Source organism: Ricinus communis, chromosome 1, assembly GCF_019578655.1.
Source record: "Ricinus communis isolate WT05 ecotype wild-type chromosome 1, ASM1957865v1, whole genome shotgun sequence".
NCBI lineage: Eukaryota > Viridiplantae > Streptophyta > Magnoliopsida > Malpighiales > Euphorbiaceae > Ricinus > Ricinus communis.
The window spans coordinates 29,026,994-29,051,754 of record NC_063256.1 but is presented as its reverse complement, the minus strand read 5'-3'; the positions used below and the strand labels follow the sequence as shown (position 1 = coordinate 29,051,754).

The 24,761-nt window shown below is 35.8% G+C and overlaps 2 protein-coding genes and 1 non-coding gene across 3 annotated transcripts; 1 reads left to right on the top strand and 2 right to left on the bottom strand.

Annotated features, from left to right (window-relative positions):
* Positions 1–1,154: 1,154 nt before the first annotated feature.
* On the bottom strand, positions 1,155–1,261 carry LOC112537100. Its single transcript, XR_003081018.1, has one exon. It is a non-coding gene; the product is annotated as a small nucleolar RNA R71 (small nucleolar RNA).
* A 1,074-nt stretch (positions 1,262–2,335) lies between these two features.
* On the top strand, positions 2,336–4,065 carry LOC107262498. The gene is made up of 4 exons (XM_048373402.1): positions 2,336–2,884; positions 2,972–3,403; positions 3,805–3,880; positions 3,986–4,065. The coding sequence occupies exons 1-4, from the start codon at positions 2,336–2,338 to the stop codon at positions 4,063–4,065; spliced, it is 1,137 nt and encodes a 378-aa protein (XP_048229359.1).
* A 6,489-nt stretch (positions 4,066–10,554) lies between these two features.
* LOC8287984 (rhodanese-like domain-containing protein 14, chloroplastic) lies at positions 10,555–12,498 on the bottom strand. Its single transcript, XM_002534594.4, has 5 exons — positions 12,148–12,498; positions 11,888–12,027; positions 11,384–11,522; positions 11,192–11,294; positions 10,555–10,851 (listed from the first exon to the last, which is right to left on the bottom strand). The coding sequence occupies exons 1-5, from the start codon at positions 12,356–12,358 to the stop codon at positions 10,737–10,739; spliced, it is 708 nt and encodes a 235-aa protein (XP_002534640.1). The 5' UTR covers positions 12,359–12,498; the 3' UTR covers positions 10,555–10,736.
* Positions 12,499–24,761: the final 12,263 nt, after the last annotated feature.

Sequence of the window (24,761 nt, the reverse complement as noted above, 5' to 3'; positions counted from 1 at the left end):
ACTCTCTCTTACACTCAATACTATACAGAAACCGAACCAGCCTCCAGGGCTCTATGTCACTTTTTTTTCCTCTTCTTCAAAGAACTCAAAATTGCCCATATAGTTGATTCAAAGACGGTAGAGTCCAGTCAGTGATGATTCAAGACGAGTCAACTGGGAGTCTGAGCCGACCTTCCAAGCCGTGCCCAAGCCGGTGGCCGAGCCACCACAGCCGGCCGGAGGCCGTGGTGGCTACGAAAGTCGGCCGAAATGGCACAATTGGGGATAGCCTCTTAGAATTCAAAGACGGCCGAGTCCAGCCGTGCTCAACCCTCGGGGTGCTAGTTCTCACCCAATTTGATGGATTTTGGTCCGTAATCACACGTATTTCCCTCGATTATTGATGGTGTCCTTCGAAAATGACCTGAAACGAGAAAGGAAACAAAAGACAGGTGATTCTAGCATAAAACGGGATAATCATGCATAAAAATGTAGACAGTCTCCCAAAGTGATGTTTAAATGTCTTATCAATATTCATGCTTATCAATATTCAATGTGATGTTTAAACCAATGGAATCTTTCCTTCAACAAGCGAAACAGTCTCCCAAAGTCGAATATTGAAGTCTAGAAAAGGGTGGCTCGTGCATGTATGTGAGAAACCAAGTCAGAAAATCAAAGCCTAGCAAATTAATTTGCATTTGCCTATATAAATGTCTCAGCACGGCCGTGGTCAAGCCCGTGGTGATCAGCACGGGCGAAATCCAGGCCTGTTCTGGACCTCCGAGTCCTGCAATTAGGTCTTCTTCCTGGTCGTGCCCTCGCTGGTGCTGAACCACCACGGACCGTGATGCAGGCCGTGGTGGCCTCGGAAATTGTGCCAAAATGACACTCTTGAGGGTCAAGTGTTGATGGTTCAGCACGGCCAGAGTCTAGGCCGTGCTCAACCTTAAAATGGTAGCCCTTGCTCAATTTTGATGTATTCTGGTCCGTATGTGCACGTGTTTCCCTCGACTACTGATAATGTCCATCGATAATCACCTGAAACATGAAAGGAACCAAAACACAAGTGATTCTGGCATAAAACAATATAACTATGCACAAAAATGGAAGTAACTAGGCATATAAACATATATAAAATGATGCACATCAAGTACTTTCCTCCTGCTAAAACTGCTAGATTGAGAAATGATATATCTTCTTTTGTGCAGTTCGATGACGAGAGCATGTATGATGGTTGGGAGAGGTACAAAGACTTTCTTCGATGTTGCTCGCACCACGGACTACTAGTATGGATGCAGGTTCAGACCTTCTACAGTGGTTTGAAGCTTGCTACTAGGCAGATGGTAGATGCTGCCACAGGTGGGGTCCTGAACAGTAAGACGCCGGAGTAGGCGCAAAATCTGATAGAGGAGATGGCCATGAACAACTACCCGTGGCAATCCTCTAGGAGTCGGCCAGTCAAGCAGGGAGTGGTCAACCAACTAGACTCCCTAGCAGCCTTGGCAACTCAAGTGGAGCTTCTGACCAAGAAATTAGACCGACGGATGTCGGGTTCATGCACCAAGTAAGGAGAGTTTTGGGTGGCCACTACTGGAAAACTGTAATGCAAGAGGTATGTTTGCTTCACCTTTTAATTCTTCATCTTCTATTATTTCTGCTGACCTTGAATAGGTAGACTATATGGGTAATGCACCCAGATAACAGAATAACCCGTATAACAATACATACAACCCTAGTTGGCGAAATCATCCCAACTTCAGTTGGAGGAATAACAGCAGCTAGAGACCACCCTGTTTTCAGAGGTTGCATCAGCAACAGCCACAACCGTAAGTTGGTCCACACCAACTACCTCCACCTCAGGAGAAGAAGCCTAATCTCGAGGAGTTGTTGATGAAATTTGTGTCCTTTACCTACAATAGATTTCAGCAGATGGACAACGTACTTAGGAATCGGTAGGCGTCCATTCAAAATTTGGAGAACCAGATAGGCCAGATTTCTACTATGTTAACTAAGAGGCAACTAGGGACACTCCCCAGCACTACAGAGTCTAACCCGAGGGAGCACCTGCAAGGCTATCACTTTGTGGTCAGGTAAGCAGTTATCTAGTTCCTTACCTATAGCTAATGATGATGATGTTGTTGTGCAGGATGAGCCTGCCAAGGAGGAACCAGAACCTGAGAAGATAGAGCCTGTGAGAGCTGAGGACAAGAGGAAGAATCTAGTGAAGGAGTACTAGCCATCTATCCCGTATCTTGCTGGACTGAGGCAGGAAAAGGCTGACCAACAGTTTGGTAAGTTTCTACACCTTTCTAAACCATTGTGCATTATCCTTCCTTTTGTTGAGGCTATTTCGCAGATGCCGAAGTATGCAAAATTTCTGAAGAAGATAATGAGCAACAAGAGAAGACTGGAGGATTTGGGATTGGTGACCCTGAATGAGGAGTGCTCCACCATTCTGCAGAACAAGCTGCCTGTTAAGAGGCGTGATCCAAGGAGTTTCATTATACCCTGTGTCATTGGTGAATTACCTATTAGTGGTGCATTAGCTGACTTAGGAGCTAGTATTAATTTGATGCCCACTAGCTTGTTTGATAAACTTGGTTTGAGTGAGCCTAAACCCACTAGGATGAGCATTCAGTTTGCCGATAGGACTATTAAGATTCCTAGGGGTATAGTTGAGGATGTACTTGTTAAGGTAGACAAGTTTATATTTCCTGTAGATTTCATTGTAATGGATATGGAGGGTGAGAGTGTTGTACCACTGATCTTAGGTAGACCTTTCCTTGCTACATCTAGGGCTATTATAGATGTTTGTAAAGGGAAGCTCCAACTTAGGGTAGATGACGAGACTATCACCTTTGACTTAGCGACTTCCATGAGACATTCTCTAGACTATGATGATACTGTTTTCTCTGTGAATGTCTTAGATGATGTTGTTGAGTCTCATATGTAGGAAATTTAACTTAATAACCCTTTGTAGGTCGCATTGCAGGGAGATGAGAGGGAGTTGTCCAACGAGCAACTGTTGGAACAGCTCGCTTATTTGCTGGCTAGTGAGCCCAGTCGTTCTACTGACCCGTTTGTTTCTCTTGACAAGTCAGACGTGCAAAAGGTGAAACCTTCAATTGAGGACCCTCTAGTCCTAGAGTTGAAGGAGCTACCCAAGCACCTGAGTTATGCCTACTTGGACAAGGCAAAGAGGCTGCCAGTCATTATTACAGCAGACTTGACTCCTGAAGAGAGGGAGATGACGCTATTGTCTCTCAAGAAGTACCTTATGGCCATCGCGTACAAGATTATGGACATCCCTGGAATCAACCCCAGTTTTTGCTCGCATAAGATCCTAATGGAGGATAGTTTTAGGCCAGTGGTGCAGCCACAAAGACGACTTAACCCGAACATGAAGAAGGTGGTGAAAAATGAGGTAATTAAACTTTTGATTCAGGTTTAATTTATCCCATATTTAATAGCTCATGGGTAAGTCTTGTGCAGGTTGTACCAAAGAAATAAGGGATGACGGTAATAAAGAATGAGAAGGATGAATTGATACTAACAAGGGCGGTGACCGGTTTTCGGGTTTGCATCAATTACAGGAGGCTAAATGATGCAACCTGGCAGGACCACTTTTCCCCTCCATTTATCAATCAGATGCTTGAGCGTCTATCGGGCAATATAGTTTACTATTTTCTTGATGGTTTTTCAGGTTATTTCCAAATACCAATAGCACCTGATGACTAGGAGAAGACAACATTTACTTGCCCCTATGGGACGTTCGCGTACCGGAGGATGCCATTTGGGTTATGCAATGCACCTACCACTTTTCAGAGATGTATGATGGCAATCTTCCATGATATGATTGAGAAGTCTATGGAGGTTTTCATGGATGACTTCTTTGTGCTCGGTAACTCTTTCTCATACTGCTTGTCTATTTTAGAGCGCATGCTTGCATGATGTGTTGAGGCAAATCTAGTTTTAAATTGGGAAAAATGTCATTTTATGGTGACAGAGGGTATTGTGTTGGGGCACAAGATTTCACATGCGGGAATGGAGGTAGATAGAGCTAAGGTAGAGACCATATCGAAATAGCCACCCTTAGTTCTGTTAAGGCTGTTAGGAGCTTTCTCGGGCATGCTGGCTTTTATAGGAGATTCATTAAGGATTTTTCTAAAATAGCTAGGCCTCTTACTCAATTGCTTGTTAAGGATGTACCTTTTGTGTTTAATTCAGAATTCTTACAGGCTTTTGAGTTATTAAAAAAGTTACTAGCCGCAGCTCCTATCATGGTTTCACCTGATTGAGGGTTGCCCTTTGAACTCATGTGCGATGCTAGTGACTATGTAGCTAGAGCTGTTCTTGGATAGCGGGTCGAGAAGTTTGAACCTATCTATTATGCTAGCAAGGCATTGACAGATGCCAAAGAGCACTATACCACCATTGAGAAGGAGCTGTTAGCTATAGTTTATGCCTTCGACAAGTTTTGTTCATACCTTATGCTATCAAAGACCATCGTTTAGATAAAATAGATAAAGAAATAACAAAATAAAGTTATAGAAGCTAATAAACACCTAAATCACTAAAAACTCTAAAATCTTATAAACCGGCAGTAAATCACCAAAGCAAAAAAAAAATCATGTTTTGTTTAGATTTAATCACTAAATCATATTGACAAAAGGCCTAAATGTTAATCATATAACATGTTTTTAATTAAATCTAAAACCTTGAAAGGTTACAAATGATGAACCCAAAGACCCTCATAGATTTGTACGATGATAGACTACAGGTCGAAGAAATTGAAAATGACAAAAGAAAGACTATGAGAACTAGTGGAAGGGCGAATTACCAAGCTGGAAGGAGTAGGACCCTGGACGTGAATGCTATGCAACAACCGAGGAAGTTCTCCAACTTCAAGGAACCTCTCTTTAAGATCTTTGAGAGGTTGGTACAAAATGGTATGCTCCAACCTACTACCTTTAAGAACCCATCGAACCCTAATGCACCCAGTTATAAATTCAACACCTACTGTAAATTCCACCCGCACATAGTTCATGGTAAGTCTTTTATTCCCTAGGATTTTGGGCTAGGATTCCTATCAACAGGGGATAGTAGGCCCGACGCGCATGCCATAAGCTCTCAAAGCAGATTTAAAATAAGCAAGGCAATGTTTCTCAATATAAGTATAGAAGCCTATATTTTTTGGGCTTGGGGTCTGATCCCACATGTTCTTGGGCCAAGGCTTTTCAATATTTGGGCTTAAGTACTTATAAAGAGATACATCTCAAATAGCAAGCAATAAGATTCTTAGGGGAGATTGCTACCGTGATTACTGTAAGCTGAGTCTTGGGTAAGGATAAAAGGCTCCCACAACTTAGCCTGTATCCCCACTTAAGGGTCCACGCAATAAAGGAAATCCACTCATTACTTATGAGTGGTGGTTGGCCAATGCCGCAATTCTAGGGTTCGGGTGAAACCAAAGAACCACTAACTGACTCCATCGGGGCTTGTAGGGACCAAAGTGCATAATGTGTGAAAATGGTACAATGATGCAAGAATAACTATAATTGGAATAAGATTCTCTTATCTCCAATGGAGTCACCACTATGGACGAGCGATTTTAGGTGCACACCCAAGTGTCTTTAGCGACTACGGAACTGTAAGGCTTTTCAACCTAATCGGGAACACACTAACAAGTCAATGAGACTAGTGCGGAGATGGAGGCTGTCACTCGGGTAATTCACCGAGACACTTTTACTAATGAGTGATATTTTTCAGATTCTATAAGGAAGCTTACGCCACAAATCTAGAGATGGATCTGGAAGCCAATTTCCTTATTTATGTATCTTAGTCTTTAATTTTATTGTTTAACAAATTATTCCCTATAAATACAACAGTTCATACACAAGCATACGAAATAACACATATAGTTCACATAAGTCTAGCCCATTTTTATTAAGTCCAACCCACGTTAAAGTTGTTAATCTAGCTTGCTAGTTAATTATGTATAAGTCTTTCTTAGTCTAGCCTAATTACATGTTATATTTTACCAAGCCTTTAATCCTAGATGGACTACTTATTATGATAAGGCCCATTTGTGTGAACCTAATTCTAATATGGCCCAATCCTAACTAAAACATGGTAAAGCCCACTAAGTCTATTTTGATTTTAGAACTTAAGCCCGATTAATATTGATTAGCCTAATGGAATATAGTTTTCATGTTGGATCCAATTTTAACCTAAATTCTAAGTGTCCATTTTTAATTAAGGAGTCATGTTACAGTTATGAACATACATTACACCAAGAAATAAACAAAAATAAAGTGCAGAAAGGTAAATATAGCGATTACAAGCCGACCTACAACTAAAATCGTAAAGAAAAAGCATTAAAACTAAGTTTCAATACACAAAATCGCAAAAAATACATCAAAGACTCATGAAAAGCCAAAAATTAGGGCAAAATGGTGCTAAGCCGATCGGCTTAACGCAGAGCCAATTGGCTCTACACTGAGTTGATCGGCTCTCAGGCATCTCTAGGCTGGTTTTTGTGATTTCATTGTAATCCTCACGTCCCAAAGCCAATTTTGACATGCACAGAAGCTAAAGAAAAAGAATTAGAATGTGAAGGGAATAAAATAAAAATAAAATAAAATAACAAATAACATTATATTGAGGTAGAAACTCTAAAAAGTTATACAAATACTAAGAATCTGAAAACACAATGGACAAACTTAGAAAATTAATCATATAATCCTAATAAACTAATTTGATTACAAAATCATAAGAAAAATGCAAATCTAATCATATAATCCTAATCATGTGATTAATCAAATTCAAAACCTAAAGGCATGCATATTATCATATTCAAAACCCTAATATTCTTATTATCAGATTCCAAAACCTAATAAATCAGTAACATACTAATTCATAAGAAACCCTAATCTAATTACATCAATCATGGAAATAAGACATAAAAGAAACCCTAATCACGTTTCTAAGAAAAAACATAAAGAACAGGAAAACTAGTTTAATGGGAGAATGATGTTGATGATGATGGATGAATATTAGGAAACTCTTAGGTTCTCACCGTGGTTATTTGTTCAGCGAATCTCATGAGATAATGAAGCGGTTGAGTCGAAGATAGGTTAGGAATCCAGTGCTGGATGAAGTATTAAGAAAGCTTTTGTCATTTTCAAAAGAGTTTCCAAATCTGAGTTCTCTTTTATTGACCTTCTTTCTTAGTTACTAAAAACCTTCTGCTCAATAATGCACGTGAGTTTTTTAATCCACAGTATTCTAATCGGTTTTGCCTTCTGTCCTTGTTGTTAGCTCTTATTAGCCCCTAACCCTAGGCATCACTTTCTATTTATAGAGGCAGGATTTTTTTAGAAAACCCTAGAGGAATAGATAAACTTCAGCTTTATTTTAAAATTCTTTTTAAAGAATCGATAAATATCTAATATCCAATAAATTAAATCTTTAAAATTTAAATAAATATCATTAAAATCCATCGATTATCATCAAATACCTTCTAGAATCAGTATCTAGATGTAAAAGTGTCAAAAGAAACAATATCGAACCAAGAAAATTCAAATTGGCACTATGATGAGCCGATCAGCTCTGTGTAGAGCCGATTTGCTCTAAATGTGGAAAGTTCAAAAAGCTTGCAATTAAGTCCCCAAACTTGCAAAATCCATCGTTTTGACCCTCAATTTTTTTTTCTTGACAATTAACTCCAAATCGATTTTAAAAAGGTAATTTTGGTCGGATTAACCCCAATCCTAACTTCGGATCGACCCATCCTTCATCTCCCGAGACTTAAGAAGGCAGTAACTTTCATAATAGAGTTTTCCGTAATTCCTTGGATATCTAGATTCGAAAAATGGGTGCTGACATTAGGCAATTTTCTCTTTTTTATTTATTTCCTTTTCTTCTTTCTTTATTATTATTATTATGGTAAAAGTAAAAAAAAAAAAAGAAGGTAAGTAATCGAGATTAATTAAACTTGAGATGAGAATTTTATTGTAACAATAAATAAATAAATAATAAAAGAGGAGAAGAAAAAAAAAAAGATAGAAGCCAAAATTTATTAATAAAGTCTAAAGGAGTTATGAAGCCTAAAGTTGAGTCTGATTTTAGGTTAGAATGATAGTTTAGTTAAATGATTTGATGACTAGAATAATGACATGTAAATTTTTTAGAAGAAGTATAAATAAATAAATAATAAAAGAGGAGAAGAAAAGAAAAAAAGGTAGAAGCCAAAATTTATTAATAAAGTCTAAAGGAGTTATGAAGCCTAAAGTTGAGTCTGATTTTGGGTTAGAATAATAGTTTAGTTAAATGATTTGATGACTAGAATAATAACATGTTAATTTTTTAGAACAAGTGTTAGTCTAATATTGGATGCTTTAGACATGTCATTATTGCGACGAATTAAACTACCAAATTTTTAATAAGTGACTATCTGCTACCCAACTTAAAGTTAAATGACTATAATGAAACAAAGAAAGATATATGACCAAAATAAAACTTAATACAAAATTAAGCAACCATTAGTATAATTATCCTTTAGAAAATATGATTAAATTTTGGGATAAGCAAAAAAAAAAAAGAAAGTATCCTATAATTTCACCGTTTGATAACTTTTAGTGTATAGTTTCTTTTATTTTCTCAGACAAATATATGTGGTTATAAATTGTGACAAAAAAAGATATCTCACTATTAAGTTTCAATTTGTAAGGATTCAATCACCTTCACTTCGATCAGTCATTATTATTATATTGCTCGTATTTCATTATATGAGTTTGAAGCTTAACAACTTCTAATTCTATTATTTGACTGTTAAATCGCAGTTTAAGAAGTCATTGATACAATGAGATTGATTTAATAATACATAATTACATCATAAGCTATTAAGCTCTAAACTCATATTATTAAACACAAAAAATATGATAATGATGGCTGATCCGAGTGAAGATGGTTAAATCTTTGTCGATCGGTATTTTTAGTAGTGAAATACTTTTTTTTATTACAATTTTTAATCACATACTGAAAATTGTGAAATGGTAAAGTAAGGTATTTTTTTTTACAATTATTTTTAAAATTTATTCCTAATTATAGGTTAAATTTGTAAATTTTTGAAATTTTGTAATTAAATTTATGAATCTTTAGAATATCCGTAATTTTCACATGTTTAAAGAGTATGCTGCTATTTTATCAAGAAAAAAAGAAGAAAAAAAAACTCTTTTTGATGGACATCTAATAAAATGTCTAAAATCTTATTATTTTTTTGTTCATTGGATGTGCTCTCACAAGAGGTTGCCCTTTCTTCCCAAAGCTCATCGCCACCTTCTTATTGTTCATGCTTCATCTGCTCTCTCTGTCTATGAGGTTCATTCTTTATTTTTCTCCTTTGTTTGTCTTAATGACTTAGTTTATTTTTCATGTGAAAATGCATGCCCTGGTACATCTCTTTTCAAGTTGCTCTTGCCACGTGTGCTTATCTAATTTCATTGACTGTATTGCTTGCTGCATGAGGCAATTAATGCTATTGATAATGGAATTTATCGATATAACACATATCAAATCTCCTAGATGGCATCCGGTAACCATACATGGAGAGGAAATTACGCTGATTTAGCAATTGCGTCAGAAAATACTAGAGAGGCACACAAAGTAACAAATAAAAAATGAACCTGATTATTATAAATCAAGTTATTTAATATTTTGAACAAATTCTGAAATTTGAAACTGTCCGTTATCCAATAAATGCCTAAAATTCCCAATAATAAACCAAAATCCCCTGCATGATTAGTTACAAAGGCTTTTTCAAGTTGCTCTTGCCACGTGTGCTTATCTAATTTCATTGACTGTATTGCTTGCTGCATGAGGCAATTAATGCTATTGATAATGGAATTTATCGACATGACACAGATCAAACCTCCTAGATATATGGAGAATACAAGTTTATCTTACAGAGTAGGAAGATTAAATCTGGACAGTTTGGATCCTAATCAATCATCTGATATCAGAGAAAAGCAGCCTTTGAACATCGAATGGAACTTGCTGGCAGAGGATTTTGGGAGGTGTGATCTTTTACATTCGCTTGTATTGTGAATAAAAGTTATTTGGCAACCCACCTGATAATTGATCAGGTGCAACATATTTATGAGTTCTGACTTGTGATACAACATAACAATTATGATCTATGAATACTTGTTAAGAATGTTGATGCCACAAAGTATTCATTTCCATGCAAAATCACGGTTACCAGGCCTATCAAACTTGCAGCAGGAGAGCGTATCGACTGCAGTGGAGTTATTAGCTTCATTTCTAGTCTATTTCTGAGGACTTGGATGAACAGACATTTCTGAGCTTCTTAAAACCAATATTCTCATGAAGACTCACTTGACACCATTCTGAAATAGAGGAGCTCATGTTTGTTACGCTTAATTCTATCTTTTGGCTTTTTCTTGAGAAATTCTGTTACAATGCTTCTACTATATGTGGGATGACAAGCAATAGCAGTCTGTCCTGATAAGTTTCAAACTAGGAAACCTCTACCACTTGCTTGGCAACATGCAATTGTATGAACGTTTTTTAGTAAAATTGGCAGATCTATGTTGAGATGCAAGCCTATAAATAGGATTAATGTTCAGTCTTGATATAAAGAATGTCTAAATTCTATTGACAAAAGTAGTCAGTCATGATAAAAGGCGCACGATCATCCTCACTGGGGATAAAACTTAAGCTTTACTGATGATGATTCACTCTTCAGAAACTGATGGCAGCCCCTCTTTGAACCATGTATAAAGACCTCCTTCTAAGTAGAAGACATTTGTGTAACCATTGAGGACTAACAGGTAGGCTGCTATCAGTGATCTGCAAGAAGTGGAAAAAGTTAAAGCCTCCATTTCTTCTATGCAGTGAGGAATGGATAAAGCAGGCAATCAAATAACTAATAAGATACTTATAAACAGATACTGCTTTCTGCATACACCCAGAGTTATTCAAAAGGAGGAAAACCAGTGGCTGTTGATGCTTTAATTGTTGACATGTGATTTCCTCTCTTAAATTTTATGACAAGAATCATCTGAAATTTTTTCAGTTATCATGCTTCATGTAAGTTTCTGTAGTTCCAAATCATTCATTTCACTCCCCAAAGGCCACACCATCATGTGAACTTAAGAGAGCAGCATGAGAATCAGGGGAATGGAATTACCTTGACTGTTGACCTTCAGGGAGATTTTGGGATGGCTTCATTGTTCCCCCAGATGAGCAAGCCACTATTATCTTTGCATTTTTATCTATCTTTGAATCCACAACTGTTGGCATGTACTAAATGATCGGTTATGTTGGAATATCATTGATAAAGATTTTCAACAAATTAGAAACATGATTTGAAATATCATACTCTGTAGAAACTCAGGATTTTCTTCTGTGCCTGAAAAGATGCCAAAAAATGCAAATGCAGCTCGCCTAGCAATGTCCCACGCTGTCCACTCTTTTATAAGCCTATATATTTGCACATTTATAGCACCAGGTGGATGAGCCTGCAGCATAATACAGACACACACACAAACTAAGTACAGCACCCTTAAAATCTCTTCCTCCATATATATTTATTTCGGTTCATGGCTCAACAGGCTAGTTGCTACATTAGGATTCAAAGAACATGGATTCCAATTGCAGAAAATAGCCTCCGTCCAATATAAGCAAAGGATACATTTGACCCTTCCTAGAGTCTGCAATGGTAAGAGTTAATCATTTTAATTATATATTACTAATAAATATATGAAGTTTATCTATTGATTTGGTGTATAGTTGGAGATATTTTTATAGATTAGGCAAGTAGTTTCCCGGAGGGTGTGATGTTGGCAAGTCGCAAATGAACATAAGCAGACTAATTAAGACTAACCTCTTTGAATTCTGCTTCTGGGCGGACATCAAGGATCACAAAGTTATTCTCTTGCTGAAGGCGCAGAGCTTCCTTTACGTCTACACTCCTTACCTTTTTCTGGAGAAGAGTCTCTCTCTTAACCTTCCACTCTTCTTCAGCTAATATAGAAGAGAAAGACAAAGATACAATTCAGTCTCACAGTTAAAGTAAAATTTTCAAGTGTTTTTCTATCTTTAAAAATAAAACACAAATGAAAGAAAAATCCAGAGCTAAAGTACCTGGTGACTTTGCAGGTTTTGTTGCTGCACTTGAGACTCTTAGGCTGGACCTTGAAACTTTCTGTGAAGATAATCTGCCCTTTAATGACCCATTGGTTCTGGTAGTGAAGAATGATAAATTGAGGTCCTGGGCAGACTTGGAAGAGAAAGGTGATGATTGAAAACTGGGATATAAGGAGGAAGAAGAAGAATGTGAGCTGATTGCTGCCATTCTTTTCTTTGCAAAAGCTTTTGTTTAAATGAGACCCAAAAATAAAAAATAGCTGCACTTGTTATTTAGTGTAAATATTACTTCTGGCAGCAAGTGAACCCAGAACCTGCTTTGCTTTTTTTTTGCTATTCTTGTGCTATTGCATGATTTCAAGGATATAAATGGGCCATAACATTGTGGATATTTATCTCACAAAAATCTGAACTTGTGGTTCATGTTCTGCAGGACCTATGGACACGTGGATTATAAATGTGATTATTTTGTTTTTGCTCTGTCTTCTATTATATGGATTGCAAGAACAAAAGAAAAATTTATTTTTCCTGTTTTACAAATTTTTAAATTATTATATTCTGATCTAGTTACATCCAACATTATGTATCTGAAACTATTAACACGTGTGATTTATGTATTTATAAAAAAAATTAAGTTTAATTGACAATTTTTATCTACAATCAAATAAAAAATTTACAATTCAATGCACAATTTTCTGTTTCAACCAAAACACATAATTGTCTTTTTCAATATTAAAAAATCAATTGTTTTTATTTTTTTTATATTTTTATTTACCCATTTATTCTTCAAATTACAATTTTTACAAGGTTTAAAATTTTTGCAAATCTCATTATTTTATAAATAAATTCATATTCATTTAAAATAGCATTTCAATACAGTAATATAAATTGCTTGTTAAAACAGTAGTAAAAATATTAAATAACCTTCAGTTTAAATATTATAAAAATAAAGTTAATAACTGAAAAATCAACGTTTTATATAGATTTTATTATTGATGGATATATTATTTATTTTGTATGATAAAAAATATTCCTTTAAAAAATCTTATGTATGTATAATGAACTTCTTGATTATAATCTATGATTAAATGAATTCCTATTATATATTTGATGAAGCTCAAGTGATACATTAATGAACCTATTGCTAGTAGATGATGGACCTGTTGATTATAACTTATGAATAATAAATTTATACTTTAAAACTGTGTTATATATTTGATGAACCTCAAGTGATACTTTAATGAACCTATTGTTTGTAGATAATGAATCTGTTCATTATAATCCATGAATACTGATTTATTTTTATGCATTGATAACTTGGTCAAGACAGGTAAGCTATCAACAACATCTTCAAGTCTGATCCGAGCTCGATGTACCTAAAACAATGGTTAAAAAGCGTCAGATGGGGTTGTCCCGCCACTCACTCCGATGGCTAAGTCAGTAATGGTTTCAAGTTATAAATTATATAGTAATTGTAGAATAATGAATGTCCTAACATGTTGTGTCACAACCCTTCATATAGAGATTGAAGGCCTCCTAGTCCTAGAAGGAGTAGGACTTTGTGAATTTAAAATCTCTCAATCCTATTAGGATTAGTCTTCTTGGTCATACAACAGAATCCTAGGTCGGGTTGTGTTGTCCCTTAAAACAAAGAAGGGGAGTTTAATTGGTGATCTCAAATTGTGGAATTGAATAATTTTAGATAATACACAAGGATTTAAGAAAGAGTAAAGAGAATTAGAAGAGAGTTATGGTTAAAGAATTGACAGAAAGATTTATAGTGGTCAGGAATAATCCTCCCTACATCCATTCCTCAAGATCACACTTAAGTATTCCATTATAATCTTCAAGATTACAGCCTTTGGATTTTACAAGTTCACCTAACAACTTAGTGTTTTCCAAGACTAACACTTAACCTCTTTCCTTAAAGAACTAATCCCTTTCTACGTCCCTTAGCCCTTGAGTATCAATGGTTACTCAACAACCAATTCCTTATGTTTTTAATACCTAGGCTCACACAACAACCCTTACAAGAGCATTTAAGCTCTTTCAACAATAAAAATAAGAGAAATTTTAATTGCAAGAAGAAGAGAAATGATTACACAATAATTAGGGCCTTTGGAGGTTGTTGATCAATCTTAATTGATCATTTAGTGTGGTTTTTATAACCTTAAAAACCAAGAGAGCCGCTACTATCATACACCAAGAAATCAACCAATTTTTGCTTTAAGACAATACATTAAATGCACTTGTCAGGATGAAATTCGCAGTCGAGCTTCTTTCTTCGCGATCATGATTCTTAAAATCCTCTAACGGCTATCTGGTGGCGTTATGGCATTGGCGGCTTTCTGATATTACTGTTGGCGGTTTCTAATGGATACTTCAGTTTTCAATTTTTACAATCGCGTTCTCTTGAGGTGCAGTCACGATTTCAAGCTTTTCAAGGCCAGAGTCTTCTACCTCCAAACCTTCACTTTTCACGGTCGCGCCCTACATGGTATGCTCGCGATTTTGAGCAATTATACACTAAAAGTTACTACCTACCAAAGTGTTTCTTTTCGCAAGCGTGCCCTTCTGATGCGGCCGCGATAACTCTATTTATGCTACACTAATAAAACTTAACAAAAATATTACTCCAAGTATCAACTTATTTGTTAAGATAAAAAAATAGGAGAATAAGCCATGTGATAAGGCACTTAGGCTAACGGGTTGTATTTCTAACTAGAGTCCGACTAAGACTTGGCCTTCAAAACTTCTTGTTGTACTTGAATTTGGACTTAGTCAACCCCATATTTCTTAATTATGATAACTCGACATGCAATGCTCGGCCTACTTTTATATGCTTAGCCTATTCTTTCATGGTCGACTTATTTTTTCATGTTCGGCCTATTCTTCACGGTTGGCCTACTATTTCATGCTTGGCCTACTATTGTCTGGTCGGCTTATTCGCTCATGGTCAACTTATTCTCTTATGGTCAGCCTATTCTTCATGTCGGCCTATATTTTAGTCAGTTATCATGCATATATTGCATGTTCATTACATAAAACTTTTATATTCATCTTTTAATGATTTAAGGTTCATTGTACTACAAAATGAACCTATTCTATTTCAAAAAAAAAAATTCTTTTTCAAAATTCTGAACAACATGATGAACCCGTAGTTCATATATAATGAACCTCAAGTGATACTTTAATGAATCTATCGTTTGTAGATAATGGACCCGTTCATTATAACTCATAAATACTTATTTATTTTTATGCACATATGACATGTTCATTACGTAAAAAATTTATATTCATCTGTTAATGATATAAGATTCATTGTACTATAATATGAACCTATTTCATTTCAAAAATAAATTTATTTACAAAATTATAAGTAATATGTTTATATATAGTGAACCTCAAGTGATACTTTATGTTGTTTGTAGATAATGAACCTATTCATTTATAACCCATGAATACTGATTTATTTTTATGCCCGTATGACATGTTCATTATATAAAACTTTTATGTTCATCTATTAATGAAATAAGATTTATTGTACTACAAAATGAACCCATTCCATTTCAAAAATAATTTTTTTTAAGATTATGAAAAACATGATGAACTTGTAGTTCATATATAATGAACCTCAATATGCTACAAAATGAACCTATTCCATTTGAAAAATAAAATATTACCAAAATTACAAATAAAATGATGAACCTATTGTTCATATATAATGAATCTCAATTTGCTACAAAATGAACCTATTCAATTTTAAAAATAAAACCGTTATCAAAATTATGAATAAAATGATGAACTTGTAAATTCATATATAATGAACTTCAATGTCTTACATAGTAAACCTATTATTTTTCAGCAATGAAACTGTTATCATATTTCAAAAGAAAGGATTAAAGTTTGTAGAATCTGATTTGAATATCTCAAGAATGAAGAAAAAAATAAAGAATTCTCACTCATCAAAAATTAGTTTTCAAAATATGTGAATATGCATAATCTATGTATGAGAACAAAAAAAAGAAAGAGAAAAAATAAGAACAATATTATTGTAACACCCTTAGTTGTAATAATAATAATAATATATATATATATATATATATTTAAAAAAAAAAAAAAAACTCTCCTTTTCCCTCCCCTCCTCCTTTTCCTTCCTCCTTCCTTCTCCTCTCCCCGTCATTGCCTTCTCCCGCAGCCCACGTGCGCCCGTTCAAGAACGCCTTCCCTCCTCCTTCCTTTCCGCGCGACAATCGATTTAAGGACGAAGAGGCCGCCATCGTCGATTCGGCCTCCTGGCGTCCTTTCCATAAACCGACGCTGAATCGGACTCCCCATCCCCAAAAACCCCGGAAGCAACCCTCCTCCGTCGGAAAATCCTTGCCGGCAGAGCCTTGAAAAGTGTCGCGTGAGCAGCGACTTTCCGGCCCGATCCGCCGCCCACTTTCCCGGCCAAAACTCTTGTACTCCGGACTCCCAAGAACTTGAGCGTAGGCGCTTCAGTTGAATTCAAACCTTTGTTGGCGGGTAAACCGGACCCCAGTGTTTTCCTGGACGCTTGAATATTTTAATTTTTAACTCGGTATAATTTTATTAGACTCCGAAAAATTTTGTTATAATATTAGAAAGTTATTGTGGCTATTAATTGCCTGTGTTGGGTAGTTTAAAAAATAAATCAAATTAAATTGTTTGGGTTGTGGTGTTTTGGAGTCGGAAAATATTAGTGCGATTCTTGTGGCGGCTCCTGTTATTAAATTCCAGCATGTCCGATATATTTTTGGCAGGTCCTGGACCCGTTTACGGGGGGTAAATATCCGTAATTTAGGGAGGTTCACATCAAATTTTAATCCTCGAGTCCAATTTAATTCTAGGCGGTCGACCTTAGGGTCTAAGTTTAGGAAAAATTTCGAATGTCTATTAATTGTATGTCTTTTGTTATTAGATAATTCAGCCTTCACTTGACTCCACCCGAGGCGTAGGAGCTGAGCAACGTTAGATCGATGAGTTAAAGTCATTTAATCATTGCACTATTGCTAAGTCTGATTTAATATGCTATTTTGAAAGTTCATGCATAATATGATTATTAGTATCGCAAAATAAATGATTTCACTTGATTATTAATATTTGAAGTAATATAAATATTATTATTAGTATGTTATAATAAGATAAACGTTATTATTTTCCCTCACAAATTTCACGTTGTTTTACCTTAAATCTTTAATCTTTATTTCGATATGTGTTGGTTGAGTTCATCAGATAATAATATTTGTTATATGTGATGATTGCGAATTGGGAAATGTGGCTTGTAGAACATGCCTTTGATGGGTTACATCGGGACGTCTGCCGGTAATGATCATGGATATAAGGTTATTATGAATTTATGCACTTCCGATTGAGCTTGCTCTGGGCTGAGTTCGATTGATTCTGGGAGTTAAGGTCCCCGATCGAGCAATGCTCTCTGGTAGCTTATTTGGAATTCAAGTGTTCGGTGGAAGTAAGGACCACGATCGAGCTTGCTCTGGCCGACTGGATTAAGAGAGCCGAAAGGCTACTAGAATTTGGGGTTTAGGGTTCTACCTGAGCCACTCGTCCCCGAAAAGAAAAGAAACAAAGATATTATTTATTTATTTATTTATTTCATTATGGTATGATGACATCATGATTTCTGTTTATGTTTAGGGTTTGATATATGGACTCGAATAATTAATATTTCCTGTGAAGACTGCAATAGTCTCTAGATTATTTGATTTTATCTCACTCTAGACCGATGTCTCGATTGTAATTTTGGTGATAATTAAAGACCTTCGCCATCGCATTCGGCGGTCAGACTTCTTCTTCTTGGACTTTTGTAATTATCTTGTACTTATATACTTGTCATTTTTACTCTAGAGTATCCGCAGTAGGAAATTTTAAAATTTATATAACTATTCTGACTCCTGTTGGTAGTATGATGATGTATTATGCAAGACAATTATGACTACTTTATATTTGGTTAATTGTATATATGGATTTGCGGGTTGGTAAGGCTTACTACGGGTTTCGGTGGCCTTAAGCCTACCCATTCCCTAGTGCCGGTCACGGGCCCCCAAAGTGGGTCGTGACAATTATGCAGTAGAGAACAAGAGAAAAACGAAAAACAACAGCTTGTAGAATCTAATTTGAAGCTTTAAATGATGGAGAATGGAGAATGGAACAAACAAAATCAAACCAAACTCCTGAAGAAAGCTTACAATTTTATTTTAAATCGGCAATAATAGGTAGGGTGTTATATTTGAATTGAAACTCCCTCACACGTGTGTTTTAAAATTCAGCTTCTTCATTTAAATGAAACGGCTGTATTTTGGACACTGGGTACATAATAAATAGTGTACCCAGATCCAGAATATAATTTACCTTACTAACCAGTAACATGTCTATTTTTTTCCTCATAAAACTTTTCCTAATATTTTTTTACGAGTGAGAAACTTGTTTAAAATAATTAAGTAATGCTTTCTTAAAAAAAATATTATTCTAATATATTATAGGTATACGGTACCATATAAAATTATAAGAATAAATACTATTTTAATTTTAATAATTTTTAATATAATTGAATACTAAATTAGTCACTTATATAATATTTAGTTATTGGTAACTAAATACTTTTTTTGATTAATATTTTTATTTATTTAGAATTTAATAAATTGTACTTGACAAATATAAGATTTACTTATAAAATTTTGATGTGCATAAATATTAAAAGTTATATATAGAATCATTGCCAATTTAAGTTAGTAAAATAACATATAAAACTAAAAAATTATTTAAAATGATATTTATTGATTGTCTATAATTTAAAAATACTTATAATAGTAGAGTGCTACAATAATACTCTAGCAAAGTGAAAAAAATATAAACAAATGTTTATAGTTTTAATATTTTTCAACGTTAAAACCTTAGTATTTTTTTAAATAAATTCGTTATGTAATTTATTAGATTAAATATATATATATATATATATATATATATATGTATATTATCATCAATTTTACTGATGTGGTAAACTTATTTGCTGGCATGATACTAGCATGTCACAATACCATTTACATGGCAGATTTATTTTTTGAGTTACAAATAAGGGAAGGGAGATTTGAATTTGAGACCTTGCTCAAGTTGATACATGCACTTACCATCAGATTAAGCCTGCGAGTGCCTATTTTTCTCTTTTTAGATAAGTGCTATATTAGTAAACTAATAATATTATGAGAATATATTGTTGTGAGACGTCGTCCGAGTGCCGCCAGATGTAGAATCTAGAACACTCATTCTTAGACTACAACCTCGTCAAGGAGATGATCTATCATCCCGAGCCCTGGCATTTTACGGTAGGTTCATTTTAATTTAGAGGCGTCACCTTATGTTTTAAGAAAAAATAAGAAAAACCAATTTTAACACCATTTAATCATTACTGCTTAAATAAAGGCACTAGCATCGAAATCAAGGAGGATTTAGGGACTAGGTTTAGATTTTAGAAAAAAATACCAATATAATAACATGGAACTATGATGGCTTCTTTATGCAACCTACACCTAAGGCAGTGAACCTACCGATGCAGCCTAGCACTAGTGAGTATCAAGGTCGTATCCCTGGAGATCGGGTGAACCTAGAGTTACTACTGCTTGCTATGTTATCTAGTCTGAAATAGGGTGTGAAAGTTCTAACATACCAGCTAATGGTTATGAGTGCAATTAAGTAAATGAAGGACAACAATGGACAATTAAAAGACAATTGTAAAGAGAGAAATAAATCCAAAAGGGAGCCTAAGTGATGGAATTCTAAAGATGAATTTTATGGCTTGCCGATCTTGCTTACCCGTGCCTAAATCCTAAATTGAATCCCGGTTCCTCTCTCGAGCTTACCGGATTCCTAAACCTGCACTAACCTAATGGAATCTCTTCCTATCAGATTACTACAAATTAGCATTAAGTATGATTTAAGACTATTAAGAGTTGTTAGTTCTTAATCCGGCGAGTAAATCAACCTCATCTCTAAGTGTTAACTACCGGTCCTTACTATTCAAAATCCAGTTGTAACAAGCATTTCTCAATGTCAAGAAACAACCTAATAAACAATTAATCCAACGTCTCAAATTAATTGCATCAAACTTTTATTACTGAATAGCAAGAAGATTGCAAGAATGACAATTATAAAAAACTAACAATTAAGCATAATCCATCAACAAATGTGAACCCTAATGGATTCAAAAGATCTAGCCTCATGTTCATAGTCAAAGCAATTAAAGAACAAAATAAGGAAAAACAAATTAAAGGTATGTACACCCTTCTCTTTCAAGTCGAATGAGAAACCCTAAATTTGCAAATTCAAAATCTCAAACCCTAGTTGCCTCTTGAATGCTCCCAAAGTTGTCTTGATCTTCAATTCGATGTTGGAATAAGTGGAATCCCCCTTCAATTGATGAAAATTGATCTCTCCAGTCTACAATTGAGGTATAGGAAATATTTGATTAAGTGTGTGTCTTGGAATTGAGTCCAAAAATCGTCTTTTTTATTAGAATTCAAAATCGCCTATATAGTTGATTGACGCAGTAGGAGTCCGGTGTCTTTGAATCTGTGGAATCTATTGTCTTTGAGCCACCACAGGCCGTGCCCAAGGCGGTCTTGATCCACCACAGCCGGAGGCCGTGGTGGCTTCTGAAGCGTCTTTGAAATGGCACAATTGGGGATAGCCTCTTGATAATTCAGCACGGCCGGAGTCCAGGCCGTGCTCAACCCTCGGGGTGCTTGTTCTCGCCCAATTTGATGGATTTTGCTTTGTAATCCCACGTATTTCCCTCGATTACTGATGGTGTCCTTCGAAAATGACCTGAAATGAAAAGGAAAACAAAAGACAGGTGATTCTAGCATAAAACGGGATAATCATGCATAAAAATGTGAACAATCGGGCATGAAAACATGTATAGTATGATGCTTATCAAATTACCCCATGCTCACTCCTCAAAAGATATCAAATAACTCAATCAACTGCATTGCAGGAGGTTAGCTCAAAATAAATTTCAAAACTCTGTAATGATTTTTCCCAAAATCCCCAAATCACTAAATCCTTAAGAGAAAGAGCAAACTTAATAAAGTTGCTAAAGTTAAAATGATAAACCATCTAAATTAAGAAATTGAGAATCATGCCTCACAAGATATCACTCAAAACACACAGGTGTATATAGGTGAAAGAAGATCGCCAAGCTCTCAACGCAAAAATACAGAAAAAGTGCTTACCATAGGCTTGCTTATGGATTCAATCTCCACTACTACGAAATAATCAATATTCATGATCAAAGGGTCTTGAGCCAGGTTGTAATGGGGTTAAGGTAAGGTACGTATAAATATGAAAAGTAGGCTACAAGTTGCTGGAAGTTAAGCAAGTAATGCAAGAAAGTAATGAAGGATCAAGTGTTGTACCAAAATGAACACTAAGTTGCTCTAAAAATAAGATGATGCTCGAAATGAACTAAATTAATACTTTCTACTTTTTTTTTTGTTTTTTTTTTTGTTTTTTGTTTTTTTTTTTTTAAATATATATACTATGTATATATATTATAACAGTTTATGTAGGAGTTGTTGGTTATTGACACATACAATAATTGAAGGAAGCATCTATGAAAAATCTAGCAACTTAGTGAAATATATGAATGCAGATTGATCCAAAGTAAAATGCAGCATAACTTATATAATTTCCAGCAACAATGGTAGAAAGAATGGTCAAATGAATAGAAGTGATAAGATGAGTGTCACTGTTATTATTGTCAAGAAATGAATGGCTAAGGCTCAAAATTGGTTCACTAAGGGAAAAATAGGGTTAGGCTTTTTTTTTTTTTTTTGGCCAAATTGTGTAAATCCTAAGTGCCCAAATCATCTCACGATTATTGACAATTCATGTGATTTCAACAGATATCGTAAAGCAAGTTCTAGAAACAGAGATTCTGTAAAATGCTCACTAATGAAGGAAAAGGGAGCATAATAGTGATGCACCAATTGGCTCAAAATCTCACCATTTGAGTGATTTAAAATTGCATGAATTCTCAACCCAAAGTTTAAATAGTCAATCACAATAATAAGCAGCAATATTAACAGTGTTCTATATCTACGATAAAGTAATATGGAAGAATTAAGGAAAAATACCAGTTTTACCTGGCTGGATTGTAGTTGAGAGATTTATTCATTGCCTTCTTCCGAACAAGGTTCGATAAAAGCTATAAGGGAATCCATTCAAAGGAGAAAAAAGTCATCAACTACTTAATTAAAACAAAACTCAAGATAGGCACAACATCGGTAGGTCCCTACCCCACATTTTAGTATAACACTGTCCACAGTGTTAGAGAGATTTAGACTGAGGAAGCATATGATTCACACATTATGGTTATGGAAGATCATGCTGAATTTTTTTTTTTTTTTAATTAAAAAACTATAATGTTCTACTTAACATAAACAAACAAGTGCAAGGAAATAACATAAAAGTAAACAAGCTACAAGCAAGAAAGTAAAAGGAGATAACAAATTGAAAGAAAGAAAAAGAAAAAAATAAAAAAAAATAAAGAAAAAGGATGGAGGAAAATATCACAAATTTTTTTCTTTCCGCTAGGAGTCTGCTGACGGTGTATCCTCACTGGTTGGATCTGCTGGAAGTTGGGGGGCAGGGAAATTTGCTGAGGGAGGTTGCGGTGGTGGATCAGGGTCTGTGAAGCATGTCGCCAAATCGAACTCCATATCATCAATGAGCCGTTGATTTTGTGCTCCAGCCTCTTGCATCTTTTGAATCTGCACTACTATGAAGTCTGTCTGGGTGGCCTGTCTTTCTAAACCACTCAGGAATTGTTGAAGTGTACTGTTCAAACTGCCCAACTGTGCCTTCGTTTCTTCTTGAAACCGCACAAACTCAGTGTACTGCTGCTGCTGTAGATCGCAGACTCGATCTAGACGGTCGGCCAAAGCACTGATCTGGACGCTCGATGGCTCTACCGAATGAGAGGATGAGGCTCCAGATGAAGGCATAAACACTCTAGCTGGGTTAGGAATCCTAACATCCGGAATCCCAGCCGACGGATGTTGGGCTCCTCTAGCCGCTGCCTCTCTAGCTTCCCTGACTATTGTGCTCACGAGCCTATATTCAATACCATGTGGATGTCTAGTGGCCGTGATCATCTGCATGTTGATCATTTGTCTGATCCCTAGTGGTGTCATGTCACCAATATTTGAAAGCTCCGACAGACAGTCGTCCAATACATCTAGTCTCTTAGCTAACCTAGTCACATACGGACCGAAACAACAATGCATCTTCTTCTGAGCGTCTACTATAAATGAACGGACTTGGCGAGCCAATAAATATCCCAAGTCTAGCTTCTTCCGATGTTGCATAGCCCAGAGAATAAAGACATCAGTCTGTGTGACTGCCCCAAAACTGTCCCCTCGGCCTGTAATGGTGTAAGCTAGTAGGGTATGAATGTAGCGGAGATGGTCCGGTAGGCTAGATGCCTTAGACCTGCTTGGGTAGTATGTTTCCGGCCTCATTACCAATGAATCCCACATGGCGTCATATGAAATTGGATGGATGTAGAGACAACCCTGATACTCCTCCCCCGAGATTTCTTGTTCAGTCCATAATCCCAAATGCATTCCAAATTGTGGGACCGACATCGAGAACTCCCTTCCCCCAAGCCTAAAATAAATTGCATCAGGCTGATGCCAGTTTGTGATCTGTTGCTGCAGGAAGAAGGTGCTGAGGAACTCGATCGTAAGCTCACGGTAGGTTGGCTCAATGATGTCAAGGAATCTCGCATATGGCAGAGTCTCGATCAGTGTGTGCACATCTTGAGCCAATCCCACTCTCTCTAGGGATGTGAAGTCTATGCAACGGCCCGCCATCACTTGCTTCCATCTCATGACTTGGAATCTACTTTCATTGTCTGCATTAGGGAATGTCCACAATGGATGACGGCCAGGTGTGGATGGATTCACAGCAGGTGCTCTTCGAGGTCGGACTATTTCTTTGTGGTGGTGGAGGTGGAAGTCTTTGGTCTTGGTTACAGTCTTTGTGGAGGAAGACGTTCCTTCACCACGCGATCGCTTGCTGGTAGCGACGCGTTTCAGTTGCTTTCTACGAGATTTATCGCGGTCCGTCATATCACCTAATGCAACGAATTATTAGTTTTTTGTAAAAATTCAAGTTAATGAAAGAAATAATCCACCTAGAATCAACAAAGTATAATGATTATACTTGACTAACCAAAACTTGTATAAACTAATAAACCGATATATATCAATCCAATTTATCATGAACCAACAATTGCAATTTAAATCTAAACATTATTCATGCTTTGCATGCTGTAGGCACATTTTATTTCCACCAAAACCCCACAGTTATTAATTTCATAACCAACTACACCACAAACACAACAACTAATGTAGATTAACCTAACCAAGGTCATATAGTTACACTATAGAGCCACCAAAATATCCTAGCATGTCCTAACAAAAGTATATGTCTAAAATAGAAGTGAAATCATAATAATAAAATAATAAAAAAAAATAAAATATAATGCAACAAATGAAGGGACTTACCTT

Bases quoted from the DNA above. Each gene is read 5' to 3' on its own strand.
- LOC107262498 (XM_048373402.1), top strand. From the start codon at position 2,336: ATGCCGAAGTATGCAAAATTTCTGAAGAAGATAATGAGCAACAAGAGA. The intron at 3,404-3,804 runs GTAATTAAACTT...ACCACTTTTCAG, and splicing joins AGAAGGTGGTGAAAAATGAG to AGATGTATGATGGCAATCTT. The intron at 3,881-3,985 runs GTAACTCTTTCT...TTATGGTGACAG, and splicing joins GGATGACTTCTTTGTGCTCG to AGGGTATTGTGTTGGGGCAC.
- LOC8287984 (XM_002534594.4), bottom strand. From the start codon at position 12,358: ATGGCAGCAATCAGCTCACATTCTTCTTCTTCCTCCTTATATCCCAGT. The intron at 12,028-12,147 runs GTACTTTAGCTC...CTTCTATATTAG, and splicing joins AAAACCTGCAAAGTCACCAG to CTGAAGAAGAGTGGAAGGTT. The intron at 11,523-11,887 runs GTTAGTCTTAAT...ATTATGCTGCAG, and splicing joins CAGAAGCAGAATTCAAAGAG to GCTCATCCACCTGGTGCTAT.